General features: G+C 40.9%; 2 protein-coding genes across 2 annotated transcripts; both read right to left on the reverse strand.

The window, feature by feature from the left end:
- Positions 1-576: 576 nt before the first annotated feature.
- On the reverse strand, positions 577-2,695 carry LOC116261899 (patellin-6-like). Its single transcript, XM_031640828.2, has 4 exons — positions 1,665-2,695; positions 1,433-1,557; positions 1,192-1,333; positions 577-992 (listed from the first exon to the last, which is right to left on the reverse strand). Exons 1-4 carry the CDS (start codon positions 2,400-2,402, stop codon positions 723-725), a joined length of 1,275 nt encoding a protein of 424 aa, XP_031496688.1. The 5' UTR covers positions 2,403-2,695; the 3' UTR covers positions 577-722.
- Positions 2,696-10,356: 7,661 nt separating this feature from the next.
- Positions 10,357-16,574, reverse strand: LOC116263255 (protein trichome birefringence-like 33). The gene is made up of 6 exons (XM_031642918.2): positions 16,330-16,574; positions 15,919-16,195; positions 12,146-12,317; positions 11,728-11,927; positions 11,239-11,397; positions 10,357-11,042 (listed from the first exon to the last, which is right to left on the reverse strand). Exons 1-6 carry the CDS (start codon positions 16,472-16,474, stop codon positions 10,703-10,705), a joined length of 1,293 nt encoding a protein of 430 aa, XP_031498778.1. The 5' UTR covers positions 16,475-16,574; the 3' UTR covers positions 10,357-10,702.
- Positions 16,575-17,345: the final 771 nt, after the last annotated feature.

A 17,345-nucleotide genomic window follows, 5' to 3' on the forward strand; every position in this document is an offset into this window, starting at 1 on the left:
AACTGAAGCGTATTAGCAGCACAGATGAAAAAGGAAAAGCATCATCATCTTTGCAGAACGTAACAGTGTTTCGTTTTCCACAAACGCTGTAAATTTCGTTACCTTCTTTCACCTTTCCTTTTATTAAGCTTGATTACTCAAATCTTCTTTGATATAGAAACAGCAAGGACTTGTATTCATAGTTTTATTCATCCACAGGATTCGTATACAACATACATTAAGCCTAAATGTTCCATTACTTGTTTTTACTGCTTACGTCAACAAAATTACGGGCGTCAGTAGTAAATCTGAATTCTTGTTTCAGCAGATTTACAATATTAAAAACCACAACCTCAGCTGCAGGGTAGTTGCCCTCGTGTGCCAAAAACCCTATCAATGTCAATGGTCGCATTGGCTGGATTGTCAAAGGAGGCAGAGAACGGAACAGAGGCTTCAGCAGGTTTTACCTCTTAAACACGATCTTCTGGTTAAATCGTGGCTAGATCCATTAAAAAACTCTGTACTAACAAAGGGCAAAAGGCCTTATGGTCCGGAACCAACAATCTCTCTCTCAAGGAAAACGTCAAAAAGCAGAAGGAAGCTAATCTTGACATGTTACTTTACATCACAAGAAAAAGCACAACAATAATTATGACAAGCCCACATACTGCAAATACAATAACCAATAAAACCAGGACAGTAATTATTTGTAAGTCTTCTTGGAATGTCTCCCTCCGTCATTCTCAGGCAGGGACTGAAGAAGACGACCGCCTCACTAGATACCTGTAAGCGGCCACCTTTTTCCTCCTAGAAAGCGAGTTATCAATGGACAGCACGAGCTTCCCGTGTTCCTTGGCAGCAAAGGAGTTATGAATGGGTCCGTCACCAGCGACCATCTTCCTGCACTTCTCCACAGCAATCGTGTAGCTTCCCTCAGCGTTCGGCACGAATTCGGCGCCATACTCCAACTCCCAACCACCCACTACCAAGTCCCACACAATGGTCGCTCCACCCTTTACACAGATCACAAACAAAAAAAATCCCCAAAAATTATGAATTTCATGTTCAAGGAGAACCAGAAGAAAGAACTATTAGCAGAACTTTGGAGGAATATACCAAAAAGAAAACATTAGGAGGAAAAAAATACGAAGAGCTTTCCAAGAAAATGAAAATGAAACCGGTAAAAACAGAGTAAGCGCTGCTAAAGCATACTTCTATGCCTTCAATTTCCAGGTGAACCTTCTCTCCTCCCTTAATGGAGAACTCTGAAGCGGGTTTAGCAGGTCCAGCTTGCAGGTCTTCAGACCGGCTCAGTCCTCCATACTGAACAGGTACATTTTCCGGCCTAATAAACCTAAATTGCAGATCGCCAATGTCAGGTTTTAGGAGAATAAAATTACAATAATCAATGAAGCACAAAACCACAGAGAAAGAGAGAGAGAGAGAGAGGTACTTATACAGCGTCTCCGCGACATTGTTCTCTCTTGCGATGACAAACTTGCTCTTTGTACGTTGAGTCAAGAAAGGGCTAAACATAGAGTATATCATGCTAAAATACCACGGCACATTGACAAAAATCTGTGTAACAAGAAAGAGAAATCAGGAAAGAACAGACGCCCCCGTTAACGCAAATAACAGAGGAAGACAAGAAAGAGACAGGGAGAGAGGGAAGGGTTAAGCTTTACCTTCCTGGCGACCATCTCCGGATAATTGTCCTGGAATAGGGAGAGGATCTGGCTGGAGGCAACCCTGAGCTCTCTCTTGGGCATGTTTTTGAGGTCGGTGACCTGAATCATGGAGTTGACACCACCAGGCTTGAAATGCAGGAGGTTGATGCCCCTCTCTAGCACCTGGACCCTCCACCTGAGGAACCTCTTGAGTTTCTCCTCGTCCCCAAACACCTTGTCATACATCTCCTTGTCCTTGAACACCCCATAAGCGTTGTAGCAAACAGGGTGTCCCTCCTTGTCATAAGAATGCATGTAGGCCACAACTCCTTCTAACTCCTTGAACCCCAAGTCCTCGTCCAAAATGCCGTCTGTTTTAAACTCCTTCCTCCAATCCAAGCACTTCTCGAGCATGGCCATGGCATCCTGCACCCTGAAGTCCCTCGCCCGCAGGAACTTGAGGAGGACGACGTCCGCCCTCTCGTCCCCGCCGAGGAGAGGGACTCCCCATACGGAGACGTGGGGAGCCTTGGAGTCGACGGAGAAGCGGTCCGCTGACTTGTGGAGCCTGGACTTGAAGTCCTCCAAGGCTTTTTTCTCAGAGTCCTTGAGCGTCGAGGAGAGGTAGGAGTCCTCCTTGAAGGAGGAGGAGGAGCGGAGGGTAGCGTCCATAAGGGCTTTCAGGCCCTTCTTTGCCGGCGCCTCCTCACTTTGTGATGATGGGGAGTGAGTTGGTGCTGGGGATTGCATGTCCATCGATACCAACTTCCTTCACTAGTAAAAGAAACCCCTTCTGCACTTTCCTTTCCGCGTGTGTGGGGAGAGAGAGTGTTGCAGAGAATGTGAAATGATTATGCAGGCGTGGATGGTCGGAATAAGCTACCGTCTTTTGGGGATGAGAAAGAGGGAGAGGAAGAGAGAAAGAGGGAGAGGAAGAATGTGAAATGATTATGCAGTGCAGGCATGGAAGGCCTGGACTCTGGAAGAGGCTTTTGATGAGTGAGCAGGACAGAGAGAGAGAGAGGAGTCTGTAGAAAGAGAAAGGGTGCGTGTAAATTTATTGCCGTTAACAATATCGTGTGGGGTTTGGGAATTCAACTTCGAGGAATTACTGCTTTTGTTTATTGAATTGTTTATTTATGTTCGTGAGTGGAGAGATCGGCAGCGATCGGCGAGTCATTTGAATTCCGTGGTCGATAGTCAATGATATTTTAAATGAGAAACCGGCCACTCGATTTCATCGCCTCTCGACGCGGGATGCCCCTTCAGATTTTTGAGATTACTAGAAAAAGTTCCTGACAAAAGATGCTCTTATTCATACTCACCCACCGACGACTTGCAACGACCAGGACACAACTTATCCAAAGATTATATGAACGCAGGTGAGTGAGTTTTCAGTATTGAACCCATTTACGTTGTACAATTTAAAGTTCTTTAAGTTCAAGTGCCTAAAATCGATTTTGATTCAGCTTCGAATTCAATGAAGCCACATGTGCACTCTCTTATTATTGTTTTATTTTTCTATTATTATTCTTTTTAATTTCTAAAGATATAAATACAATAATAATTTGTGCCATTACAGAAACTCATTCAAACAAGCCAATTCACTGAATTATCCTGCTGCTTGATTCAATTCAAGATCGTACTTCGTTTCGTTTCTTACTTGAAGAAACTGCATTGGGTCCTAAAGACTTTGCTCATGGGAGTCGATAAAATAAATCTTGTCCTGGCTGTGTTCCTCCATGTCTGCAACTCGGAAGAAGCTTCTCGGTCACTGTCTCGATCAACGTCTAGCACAGTAACAGTAGATGGACAAAGGAACGCAGCAGAAGTGAGTAAGAGTGTTGACTGCTGAACTTAGAGTTACTTAGAAGAGAGCTCGTTTTTATGCAGGGCAATGAAATTGATTCTTGCAACACTACAAACGATAGCTACAGTCCTCCAACCCCACTATATCTTTAGGCCATCCTGTAATCACTCCTCCATTTTAGGCTCGTGCCACCATCATTATACCATCAGATCTACAAGATCCAAGGTGCATAGAGACTGCATCACATCAATTCGACTCGGCAGATCATGTGATGCAAAAAGTAAGGCCACAATCACCGCACGAAAATCCCTATATACCCGTGGGGAGAGCAAAAGAGTGTTGAGCAGAAGGCATGATAACCCCACCCTGCTAGTCTTTTCTGTATACAGAAACCAGTCCTGGAGGGAGAGACCCCTAGGCTTGCTGGTCCTACCTTACTGTCGCCTCCCCATTTTGATACAGTTGAACGAGTCCTAGGTCGAACACTGGTACAATAGCGTCTAGTGTTTTTTTATAGAATTGGGACACATGGGGACAAGGTGGTTGCTCTTTCACCCTCCCAAATTTACCTTGGTGTAGAATTCATCGCCATTAGAACAGAACCGACGTTCATAAGTTGGTTAAAAAATTTTGAATTGTCTTTCGGATAACTGATATGTTATGAATGATTACTGAAAGTTTGAAGTATCAAATGGTGCCGCATGAAATTATGGACTGGTAGCAAACGGCTATTCTGCTGTATTGGATTCATTCTCTGTTTCACCGTCCTGTCGTTTCGTAGCACTTGTTCTTGGAAGAAGACACTCTATTATTGTGAAGAAGCTGTGTGGTGCTCCCCAAATTAACATCTGTTTACGGAACTACAGACTCATTTCTTCTGTTCTTCTCAACGATGGAGTAAGATCTAACAGAGCATTACGGAACGTCAGGACTAACTTTGTTTACTTGGATGTCCTTTACTTCATGTAAAGATTATATTATCCCTAGTAAAAGAAATCATCTCCAAGGCTTGTTTGAAGAAGCCCAACTTTCTGCAATTCGTCGGTGTTTGATAGGCTCAGATTTGAGAATCTTGGGATTTGAGAATCATGGAGTTAAAATCCAACCCTCCCCACTATGATTTTGAATCTGACCTGTCCTCAAGAATCTTAAATCTCAACATGGGTTGTGTGAGAAATGATTTAAACCACTTGCATTTGAGAGTATATATATGTCCATGTTGAAGAGAGAGAGAGAGGGGCCTGAGAGGGGGGAAGGGGGCTAATAACTGTGAGTGGGTCTACTAACGTGAAGGTGATACTTTGGGAAGGACCCACAACATTTAAGAAAAGCTCATGAAGACAAGGATATATACACCACAAATATTCCAAGCGGGAAACGTTTGTGAAAAGGACACACACCTTCCGTTATCTCAGCGACTCCTCCTTCCTTTCTAGATGCCCTCAACCGACAACCATTTCAGATCGTTTGTTACCGATAACTTTATTATATATATATATATATATATATATATATATATATATATATATATATATATATATATGATAGCACTTTGGCAGTGTGAAGGCTGACAAAAGCTCGTAAAAATGGAAAAATGAATGGAGGAGCCGTTGGCAGAGTCCGAAGGAGTTCGTGGGCCGGAAATATTTTCACTTAAACAATGAAAATGTAGGAACATGTCGACACTGATTTCTTCGCTCCCAACTTCCCCATGTAGCAAAGAAAGATTACGAATATTTGGACAAGCACTTCTTCCCATAATCTTAGTTTAGATTTCCGACTTGGCCGTTAGAAAACATGTTTCCTGCCTGTTCACTCGGCAAGATCACCAGTAGCTCGGATCAAAACTGGTTATATGCGTTACATTGGTGTAAAAATTTAATGATAAAAGTAACTCTTATTCACAAAAAAAAAAAAAAAAAAACTTTTGGTAAGATAAAAATTAAAAAAAAAAAAGTAAAATGACTACAAAGGACTTGTTCTTTTTAAATTACAAAAACAACTCCCTTTTTTTACTGCGTACGTAAACGGTGCATGCATAACAATGTACATAAGTGGGGACAATGATGTGAAGGTCCGGGCATGGGTAGGAGGTAGGCCGCTAGGTTCCGAAGGAGGCTGAGCCACATTACACGCATGGTCCCGAAGACCAACTTGCATGGGCCGAGCCATATAATACTACCAACTCGTACCGCTTGGTTCCACATCGAGGGTACAGCAGCGAATGGGGCTTCAATGTATGCATGCACAGTGCACTTGCAAAAGGGCTGGCTTTGGCCGCGACTGGGTGTGCTCGTTAGAGAAACAATCCAAGGTCACGTAGGGCCTTTTCTTTTCCTGAATAATTTTTGCTTGTACCAAGCTCTGCTATTTCATTTTTATTTGAGAGTTACTCTTCTCAGCCTCTTTTTAACTTTTTTTTTTTAGTCAAAAATACATTTAGGGTAATCCGGATCAGAAGTAGAACTAGAAATTTTTTGTGGCAGGCGGGGACTGAACTAACTTATAGTTTCAAAATTTTAATAAAAGGTGAAATATATATATATATATTTAAAAAATTTTATATGGGCTAAATTAAAATGTTTAAAGTTTACATGTATAATTTTGATTAATTCACATTTTCCCACCAAAACTGCATAAAGGGCGTGGTTAATTTATGTTACCTAACTGAGCCGGTTATGCTACCCATCAGATTTTTTTATATGAATTCTTAGATTTTATATAGAAGAAAAAGAGAAAGCAGGGGTGGAAGGAAGAGGGGGGCGGTAGGGGTGTTGGTCCATACTTAAATTTTAAAAACTTTAAAAATTTATATTTAAATCTAAAAAATTTTAGTTTAATATATATAAAAGAAATAAAAAAAATTTTGATAAAATTTTGAAATTATAGTTTGGTCATTTGGACAAAAAATTCTTGACTCTTTCTCCTTCCAAAGGATGGTAATGCATGCTGCCGTGCGGCCCGCTGCTCTCCGCGTCTTGTGCGAGTCCGAAGAGCCCGCTTGGTTGCACCCACCGACTCAGTTTGTAATTTGTACCGAGTGTGCTTGCAGACTAGATCATATACGGCCTCATCCTACGCATTTTGTTAGTGCCAGATGAAATAAAAAATTATTTAATCGAACCTGGTTTCAATTAGGAACCAGCCATTGATGCAGAGTTGTTGAATCTGAATGGACTCGGTACACATTGTTCTAAAAATCGCGCCTGGATCAGATTGTATCATGATCTGGCATGGGTTCGACTTAAAGTATGCATTTTAAATTCATAACGTAAATTCTTGATCCCAACAAATTTTACCAAACAACTTGTCTTAAACCAATAAGAGAAAAACTAAACGACTTAAATTTAATATCAAAGTTATGTTTCAATGTGCAGGATAACTCATACCAACAAACATGACGCGCTTTAAAAACAAGAAGATTACGTCGATTCTGCTTTATACTGTGACATCTTGGGAAAAGATCTCCGGTGGAAAAAGAGAGACGAGACAGCACTATCATGGTACCGTCATTCTTTGCAGGCGAGAATCATCTCATCGCATCAGGGTTTTGATTTAATTGGAGCTCGCATTTTGATGACCTTTACTGTTGGGGGGGAAGAATTTTGAAAAAGGAACGACACCAACCAGGCCTTCTTCTTCCCTTGGGATGCTAAAAAAGACTGAAATCGATTGCGGTTGAAGTAAAAAAAAAGAAAAGGCAAAGGATGGTGTGCAATAATTGAATGAAGTCGAAGCGAAGTTTTTCTCATTTGAATTTCAGTGACCTTCCTTTCTGCCCTTTCTTTTACTTTGCTTCTTTACTCAGCCCGAGGACGGCAGCCCTTTCGTGCACCTCCAAGCTCAGGTGCCGGAACCCTCGCTGGAGATACAAACACCGACTGCTTTTCTTTCTAAAGAGTATTTTATCGTGATCTTCATTATACATCTTGGAGATGACATAAGAAAAAGGGTTTTATAGGCCGAATAGAATCTCAAACCTATGGTTTTTTCAAGTATGTAGCTAACTTACCTCCATTTTCAAGCCGCGTTTGCCTCACGCACCCCCCCCCCCCCCCCTAGTCTTTCATGTGAGATAGCAATGTCGTATATGATTGTTTGGATTTTAAAATCCGGGCAGATACGGTCAATCTTTTGATGAATTTAGCATCTGCCAGCTCGGGGACTCTGTTCTGATCATGCCCTGTTCTTGGCTTCTTCTTCATGTGAATAGTTTGCAGCCGATCAGCATTACTCCCCATCTGTGCCCGTGCTCAGTGGGGGCCAGTGGAGGTGCAAACAAGGGATGCAAATCGGCCATCTCTTTTGCATTTGCATGGGAAGTGCGCCTTGCCGTTCTAATCTGTATCGTTCCAATTTTATCGGATGTTTTCGATCGATCTAATCTGTATCGTTCCAATTTTATCCGATGTTTTCGAAGAGAATTGCTGTTCGAAGATGTTAAGAGTACTTAGCCCCAAGGAGTGGTGCATTGGCTCCGGCTACTTCATGGTAGGCAGTTGGCATTCGTTTGTTTGAGTCGCTCTGTGGACATGATGTACTGGTTGACATACATCACGGGACACCAACGCAGTTCTGAACCGTCTAATACTCGTCTACTACTCGTATTAGATCAAGAGATGTTAGAATACTTGAACTGAACAGTTCAAGTCTTTCCTTAATGAATGTTAGGAAATGGGTATGTGATTCTTATAAAATACTTTTGCATCCAACCAAATGTCGTCTTTTTATAAGGAAGATCATATTCGAATTATTGATGCCAGTCCTATAACCTCGCTTCATGCGAAGAGTTGTTTGCTAACAGAAAAAGAGAAAAATCTACATATATGTCTAGCCATGTGATGCTGGATGGGGAAAAAAAAAAGAATGAATGTTGGAACTTTTATTTATCGAATGACGTATAGAGGATGTGTTAGGTCGGCTTTGGTCGTGCTAAACTTTTTCTTTTTAGGAAGAATATGAACCGCTACATTCTGTTACTGTAGACACACAGTCTATGGCATTCCTTAGGTAATTCTCTCTTTCTCACGAAGAGAATGAACACCACACTCAACCTCTTTCACTGTTACAGCTTTAGACTTCTCCAACCGACTTAGTGTAAGCAGAGCTCATTGTAGTTCTTCAGGCTTCCATTTTGAACGACTGACCAAATTACAGTATTCTCCAATATTTTCATTTGCTATTTAACATAAGATAACCACAACGGAAGGCATTTGGTCTAGTTTTCTCAAATGGTTTCATTTGTACTTGCACATATATAAGAAATTGTAAACCCTAATGATAACCCACTTAGAGCCCGTGTTCTAAATATAGGCGTCCATTGGCTTGTATCGGCCATTAATATGCACCACATTGGCCACTTCTCAGCAATAAAGCAGGAGCCATCCTCAAGGAGGTTGGTTCAATAGAGGGATGGTCAATCTCTGTTTCGATTTTCTAAGGCGTCAACTTCCTATGCTGCAAAAGCAGAGCACCAAGAAGCAGGTTCAGGTACAGAGTCGTATCATTATGAGATATCGAAAAAAGACGTGGTACTTTGGGGAGATAGGGGGAAGGGTGAGGCTTTTGCTATCTTGTTGAATGGTATAATGAAATACTCTTCATGTTCACCCAATAATAAACCAAGGACCAAGTTAGGCTTTCAAATATCGATTGATATAGAGATAATTGAGACTGTATTGGGTGATTCAGCCTTGCATCTGCTGATATTTGAATGCAGTAAAAATAATAATAAGTAGCCATGGGTGGAGGCAGGTATGGGCACTGTGTGATAATTGTCACACACACAGACACATAAGAAATTTTTATTTTTATGTTGGTATTTCAGGATTTTTTTATTTTATTTTCATGTATACGCCCCTTGGCAATTTTTTTTTTTTTTTTGGCTCTGCTCCTATAAGTATTGCTTCCTTTTGATTCAAAAACATGACAGATACGGACTAATCTGTATAAGGCTGTGTATATGTTTCCAATTCGAATTGAAAACCGATGTTCAGGGCACTGCTTACAGCCCATTCGGCTAGCTAGAGCTAAGTTAGAAAGAAGCCTGATAAGCATCAAAACTAGCTTTCGGAAGCTTATTTTCACAAGAAAACTGGGGGCTGTGACGTGGTTTCATCATGGTTTTAAATAGAGTCCTGGCCCATCTTTCATCAGATTCAAGCTAAAGAGCCTGCAATCATGCAGATGGAGGTCCTTTTTCCTGATGGGCGTGGGGGCACTATTTATCCTACAAAATCCTGTCAAAACCCGCCTTTTTTTAACTGTCTTCCAAAAAATCGTTTTTCCTGCTTGGAAGCAGCTCAGACCGACAATGTCACGTTTTGGCTTAAAGCCTGTAAGTTAACGGCCCCAGCCAAACTCCTCCACAAAATTAATTACTGTCTGCAGCTGATCGATTCGGAACATGATCGAACACATTTTATGAAGGGTAAAAAAGGACCCAACCAAAGGGAAAAGTATTTAATGAGTAGTGTCATTTGATCGCCATATCTACAAGCTCAAATTTACTGTCATTGGTATCATGGGGGGGCAAGGCTGATACAGTTCACTGTATGCCCATCGTCCTTTTAGCAGCGCCCATGTGCCATACGACAAGGCCTTTGCCGGCCCCGGTGACATTTCCACCATTACCAAATGACTCTGTCCTTTCGAGCAGTGAACGAGTACCTTGCTGCAGTAATTTGCTGTGTTTTCCTTTTTTTGCAGAAAGAGAGTGAATTGTTTGAAGCTGAGCAATGTTGGTTTTCCCTTCAGATGTGTATGTATTTCAACGCCTTAAACAGGCTTGTCATTCTGCAGTTCATGATTAATCACTGCCCAAAAGTTTATAACGCTCGACATTGTGGTGTTTTACATTGCTAAGTACAATATGACCTGAGGGCAAACGAGAGAGAGAGATATGAAATCTCTTTGCCGTTGCATTGAAATAAGATTTTCAGTTACAAATTTGATGGATGGCACTTACCCATCTTTCTTTACATTCGAAAAAATAAAAAAATGAAAACTTTATATCTGCGGCAGGACACGCCATCTTTACCGCGTCCAAATTATGGGCGACGGGAAACTTGTTACAGAGTATTACAAGGTGGGGTTATCCCAGATTATCCTGCTCAACAATCCGAGATCATGTGCCCCCCTAATAGGTGGGACCTCCCCTTCTTTGCAGGATAATGTGAGATAACCCGCCGTCCGTAGAAGCATTCTGTATATTCTCATATTGACTTTGCCTGTGAGGGATACGTTATCAAGGGTAGAGAAGCTTAGCATACAGGAGCTCATTCCAAGTGTCTTGAAGCCCAGGCAGGCACCAGTGGACGCAATCTGCGTAGCTCACTGGGTTTGCTAGCTGCTCAGGGGTCAAAGGACTCCATTGCTTCTTGTAGATGGCAGTGTGTGCATCCTTCCTGTACAGTGAGAGCTGCGTTATGTTGAGAAACGTTATGGGCACACTCATCCTGCTGAAAACATCTCCTATGAGTCTCATAATGTTCTTCCTGCAACTGAATCCCCAGTAATTCGGATCCATAATTGGAGTTGTTTCGTTGTAACAATTTCCTTCTTTCTCAGTTCCCCATACCTTACTCCTGCCAACAATTGGTGAATCCGTCAGTTTCTGCGTGAATTTGTTCATGGGAGCCCATCACTTGATGAAAGTGCAGATTGTCTTTCGGCTTATTACATGAGAGAACGCCCTTGGGTTGACAGACTTAAAAGATGCGCAAAATTTGGCAAAGGGAATAGAAGGAAGAGTGAATTTAGCAAGGTATAGGTGATGCTTACTTCTCATGAGTTGGTGACATACTGGTAAAGAAGACTCGGGTGGTAAGGGGATCCATATTGCTCTCTATCCACCTGACCATGTTGTCGAGCGCCATTTTGTATGCAGCCTCTGTTTCCATTGGAAAGATCTCTTTCGTCTCGCTCTCAAATGAACCCCTACTGCAAATCAATGACGATAACGTTATGAAAGACTTCTACCAGAGTTTCAAATAATAGGAAATGTTAAGTTCTCTTTCTACAGAGGATTTTTTCTTCTCCACTCCAGGGTTCCGAGGTGCATTGGTGTTGAACAATGTGGAATAGCAAAAGGAAGGTAAGAATCGTGCGTCATTAGATGAACAGAGTTCATGTGTGCGATCCTTAATATCTTACAAGTCGTCAAGTTTGTGAAACTATGAGCCTCTGATCAGGCTCCGGAAGTGATTTGGGCTCGAACACATGATGAGTTTGGAGGGAAGAAGGGTAGATCAGAGAAAGGGGGGAACCCACAGTATCTTCATGTCTTGGCCGGTCATCCACCAGAGGTAAGTGTTGAAGACGATGATGTCGGCGCCATTCCAGTAGCGGGCGTGCTTGTCGAGGGAATTGGCTCGCACCACCCTGTCCGCCACCCTGTGCACCACGGCGTCATCGGAGTTGGACTCCAGCAGGAACGGCGCCCAGTAGAACTCGATCGTCGAATTGTACTCCTATATAGTGCATATGCAAAAGCATATCAAACCAGCGTTCTGAACAAAATAAGACTGCCCAGGATTTTACTAAGGAGAGTCACTCAGCAATTCAATTTGATCAGTAGATCCTGAATCCTCTTGCTCCAAAATGGTTTATTGGAAACGGAAAAAATCAGACATATGGAAGGACGCAACAGAGTATGTTGAAAAGCAAGTAAGATGAAGAGAGTCATTACCTTGGCCGTGAACACAGTGAGGGAACCGTTGGTTTCAAATGATTTTGCGTGTTGGGGAATCACGCGATGAAGAAGGCAAATCATAGAAACGTATTGGCCCCTGTTCAGGGAGTCGCCAACGTACAGCATCCTCTTCCCTCTCAGAGTTTCCAGCATCAACGTCGCATTGAATCTGCCAATATTTTTAATGTCAGAAGCAAGTTATAATGGTATCAGGGGAAATGGGAAGACCAAAACATTTAGATTGGAGGGCGGCCAATCATGGAATTTCCCGCCCACGAAACACCATCCATTTACAGGCAGCAGCGCCAAATGGGATTGACAGGCATTATGGTTTGGCTGCATTGCAAGCCATGGATCTCCAGCCTATGCCGCATTTCACCATCGCAAGTTTGTCGCATCTCACGTAATCAGGAGGAAACTCTGCTAAAAAAGGAGCTGCTATGCAGAGGAAGAGCGACAAAAGTGAAAGAAAAGAAGAGACGAGGGGCTTCGTGCAGAAAGTTGGGTTTTGGCCTTTTGGGTATCTAGAATTCGTGTAATGTTGTAAATATCAGTATTGATGAACAGGAAAGAGATTCTCGCACACATGATGCACAGTTCTACTGAACTGTAAGTAACATGTGGCTTCAATAACATAAGAAAATGAAGAAACAATACAGCGATACTCATGAAGTCGTCGTGGAGCCTGTGATCTGCAATTTATTGTTCGTCTGATCGAAATTAACCGAACAACAATTCAGCTTCTTATAAGATTAAAAACTGAAAGGCGATCATCACCGATGTGGGGAGACTGTTAGACCAGTAAATGACATCCTCTTGCAAGTAAAATTATAATTCGCTTAGAGCTCAGGTTGCAGATCTTGTGCAATAGCTAAAGAAGGTCGCAGTTAAACAATAAGTCTAAGCTTCTGTACAAAGCTTTTTTTTTTTTTTTATAGTCTTTTATGTTTGAAGGTGAGCTTAATCTACGTTCTTTTAACTTGACACCCTCTGCATTGCCTCAAGCAGGGTTGGAATTCGATTCCGGATCTTCAATTTAACACCGTTCACATTCCTCATACAGTTCCGCTTTTTTATTATATAATCCTGTTTAGAAGTAGAAACAAATTGACAGAAGAGTGAGTTTTCTAAGTTTTCAGTGGTAAGGATCACATCACATAAAAAATTAGCTCTGAAAGTACAATTACAGATTCGGAAAAATGGAAAAAACAATTGAAGTGTTGATCTGTGAAGTGAGATTACCTACACAATTACATTGCCCCAGATTTGCGCTTGTCGCTTACAGGCCGATCAACTTGGACTCTGACTTACCTCACTTGGTCATATATTAGAATAGTCGTTCGATGTTTTTCCGATACTTTGGTTCAAAGATTCAAAATTCAAAGTTTTCTTTGAGGCATTGAAGCAAATTCAAAATGACATGTATATGCATTTGTGGACAATTCACTTTTTTACTCTCTTTTTTTTTCGGTTTTTAATTTCAATGCATAGCACTTTTCCATATCACTTGAGATGGGGGCAGGAACACGTATTTTCTATGTCAAAGAGGGAAAATTGGATATTTTCATGTATTTTTGTTAATTAAATTGGTAAGACCGCGAGGCCGTCCCCGTGGCTCATATGTGTTTGAGACATAAATCTTGAAAATTTGGTTCTTATCAAACAAACCGTAGTGATCACATCTACAACATCAAATTTGAGAACCGGAAAGAATTGAGTGATTGGAGCTACCTTTGTATGGACAGTCTTTTGTATATGATATGTTTTGTGGATTTTTCTGTCCAAGTATATAATGATCTGTGGATTTTTCTATCCAAATTGTGACCGACAAATCCTTCAACTTCTCACAGCACCGCCGGAAGACATGGAGTTGGTGCTCAAAATATGCTTTTATTTTTATGTTGTTGCTTGAAATATTTGTTTGTTTATATCTACAAATGCTCTGGGGACATTGGGTAGTTGTGATTATTGGGTGAAAAGTATTTCATTCTACCACCCGACAAAGGTGCCCAAGCGCTCCTCTTTCTCATCATCCCCAGAATATGAAGCCTAATTTTGATGTTATGGGTAACCCTTTCACTATGGAAAGTTTCCAGTGTCCCCTTTTGCAGCATAAAAAGTTGACGTGCCGGAAGTTTAAAACAAAAGTAATGGTCTACCATCCCTCATCCTATTCATTGCGCCAACTTTAGTGAAGATATTTGGTGGCCATTATTGGACGACAGGGGTGGAGCCAGGGGTAGGGGCCCTGGCACTCCCTCAAAAAAAATAAAAAGATTTTATATTTCAACCCTGGTCAAAATTTTAAAACTATAATTCGACTTTCTTCATTAAAAGTTACTGGCTCCACCTCTATTGAATGGAACTCGCTATTGCCAGAGGGATTATATATGCCCACCGACACTTGAAAGATACACATCTGGAGAACTTAGTTAAGCTGATTAAAATAGTTCTCGTGATGTAGACTGTATGGCAAGACACAAGCCATTAGCCTTTTAAAGCCTAGTTTTTAATTCAAAGTAGATTAAATGATCGGAACCAAACACACACAGAGGTGAATCGAATTGGTTATGGAATTATATATTTTTACTTTTAATAAATTATTTTTTTTCTATTAAATAGAAAACATAAAAATAAATTGTGTAGCAAAATGGGTACGGTACCATTGTTTTAGAGGTGTGGCGCTACACAAAACAAAAACAGAGTGTGAGACACGAAAAGATATTGATGATGACACTAATACTATGCCCCCGAAAACAAACCAAGACGACAGAAAAAACGCGTACAATAAAGGTCGTGTTCTCGCTCCATCTGAATGAAACAAACACTGTTACGAAAATTAACAAAATTGAAAATTTTCGCTTCCCAAGAACTTCCCCTCTTTATACAATTTCACAAAGACAAAGCTACTCATTGTCATGAAAATTATTAAATAGGAGCTTCAATAAAACTTTAGCTGACTCGAAAAATAAGAAAAAAAAGTAGCTCTAATTTTCTTAGATATTATCTTTTATTACTAACTTACGTTCTTAATCTTTTAACTGCACATTGAAGATTGATATTGAAGTGCAGTAAAAATATACTTCAAGCAAGCAAGATAATAATGGAAAAAATCCAAGTAAAATACTTTTTTTTTTTTATTTACGTAAGCTTGTTTCAAGTCCTTGATAGTTTCTAGAGCGCGTTATGGGAGAAGAAAAACAATAATTCGGGCGTGGCAATGGCATCCCAACTGTTGCCCTCATTTGGGACATTTTGATGGAGATAAAGTATCTCGAAATGACTTCATGGTAAAAAAAATTGGTGGATTCCTACACACGTATTGGACGAGCGAATTTTCACTCGCTAGTAAAACAACCGATGGTAAAATTCTTCAAAAAGCATTTCCTCGGTCCCACAACTACAAATGCCTGTACTTTTTTTTCCCTAAAATTTTCGTCTCCCGTACATCATAAGTTATCAGTAAAAAGACAATTGATCAGAAAAAAAATGTTACAGCTTTTTAATCGTAAGATCGATTATCCTGAAACTCTAAGTGATACTTAGTTCGCCCATTCAAACGGCAGAAAGCTGGGATATCCTCGCAGTACCTTTTGCGGCGTGTTTGATGGCCTGAAAAACTTTTTGTGGGGGGGGCATAGTTTCATGCTTAAAAATTTTAAACACATCCAAGATATAAAGTTAATGGAAACTAAAATTCAAGAACCTGAGTTGAATCTCAACGATCTGCAATCAACAAACAAAATGGAAGCGTTTTCTCTATCTCTTACCTGGGAAGGGAGCAGCCATGGGGCTGCCATCTCCAATGCTGGTAATCTGAATCAGGGCGGCCGTGCTCCTTGCATGTCAACTGAGGCTGGATGTATGGGCACTCGTGCTCTTGATAATTGGGATGGAACACTTCATCCTTCACCCATTTCCCCGCAAACGGATTGCACCCATCTTCCGTCTTCCCGATTGAGAACGGCACCCTCTGAAGGTTCAGCCTCTGGCGAAGTTGGGCCTCCGAGTAAGAGCCGTCTTCTCTCTCTCTGGGCCTCTGCACATCTGAAAACCGCCAAATTCAGGATACCAACAAAGAAAAAGTCGGAGAAAAGGATCTGCTTTCGTCATCTGGAAGCTTCTGAATTTGATCTGCGCAGACAACGAGGAGGAGGGGGAAGAGAGAGACGTTGAACTACCTGCTAGTTGGAGAGAAGGGGAGGGAAGGATGGATTGACTAAGCAGGCAGCTGAGGTCTTCGCTGTAGAGGAAAGCCAGGAAGATGAAGAAAGAAAGGGAGAGGAAGAAGATGGGGAAGCGGTTCCTCCGAGCGCTGGGCTTCATCTTTCTCCTCCTTCCTCTCTTTTCTTCTTTTTTTTTCTTCCTTGGGCTTTGAAGAACATGCGCCTTGGCGGAAATTTTCTGACGACTGCGTCTACGAACTGAGATTCATTAAATATATATATGTCGGAGGGAAGGTGAGACCTGTTCCTTGTTTTGTTTTTTTTTTTTTTCTTCTCCTGCCCTTTAGTAAATTTGAGAAGTGCAGCTTTATTTTGAAGAATGGTCGATTAAAAAGAATTATGAGATTCTGTTAATAATTCTGCATTAAGTTCCTACCGAACTGGTCATTTTTTAGAGCCTTTCTTCAGAAGTTGCCAAGTATTTGCAATGGCGGATGGTGATTTTCACCAATAAAAGGATTGCTTCAAGATGAATAAAACATTTTAAAAACAGTTCATAAATGGATTCTTAAAGTATGGCTCATTTTGAGAATACAGATCTGAACATTTCAGGAGCAGCGGTAAATTTCTTAATAAGTGGCGTCTTTGACTTTAAAACTGTCGGTTTTTGGTGCGGACGTATAAAGAAAATTTTTTATCTTTCTTCTTCTTCGGATTCTAAGAGCAATAAAATTTGTAGTGCAAAAGGAGAAAAACATCAAACATTTGCCACGGGAATTTTTCGTTTCAAAATGTTTGGGCTTCTGTAGAAAAGAGTTTCTTAACCCGAGTCATGTTTTAGGAGTACCATACAGTCTGATCCCAATATAATAGGCTTCTCTTCGGGTGTTATTGTAATTTTATTTTCTACAAATACATTGTTTCTTTAGATCCATGTATATTTTAATAGGGTCAGCATCTTTTGTATCTGTCTTGTCCAGAATAATAAAAATTTGATATGACCATTTGAAATTAATATCTACACTTAAGAT

Source organism: Nymphaea colorata, chromosome 10 (genome assembly GCF_008831285.2).
Source record: "Nymphaea colorata isolate Beijing-Zhang1983 chromosome 10, ASM883128v2, whole genome shotgun sequence".
Lineage (NCBI taxonomy): Eukaryota > Viridiplantae > Streptophyta > Magnoliopsida > Nymphaeales > Nymphaeaceae > Nymphaea > Nymphaea colorata.

Bases quoted from the DNA above. Each gene is read 5' to 3' on its own strand.
- LOC116261899 (XM_031640828.2), bottom strand. From the start codon at position 2,402: ATGGACATGCAATCCCCAGCACCAACTCACTCCCCATCATCACAAAGT. The intron at 1,558-1,664 runs GTAAAGCTTAAC...CTTGTTACACAG, and splicing joins CGGAGATGGTCGCCAGGAAG to ATTTTTGTCAATGTGCCGTG. The intron at 993-1,191 runs GTATGCTTTAGC...ATCTGTGTAAAG, and splicing joins TGGAAATTGAAGGCATAGAA to GGTGGAGCGACCATTGTGTG.
- LOC116263255 (XM_031642918.2), bottom strand. From the start codon at position 16,474: ATGAAGCCCAGCGCTCGGAGGAACCGCTTCCCCATCTTCTTCCTCTCC. The intron at 16,196-16,329 runs GTAGTTCAACGT...GGCGGTTTTCAG, and splicing joins CCCTTCTCTCCAACTAGCAG to ATGTGCAGAGGCCCAGAGAG. The intron at 11,928-12,145 runs GTAATGACTCTC...TGCACTATATAG, and splicing joins TCACTGTGTTCACGGCCAAG to GAGTACAATTCGACGATCGA.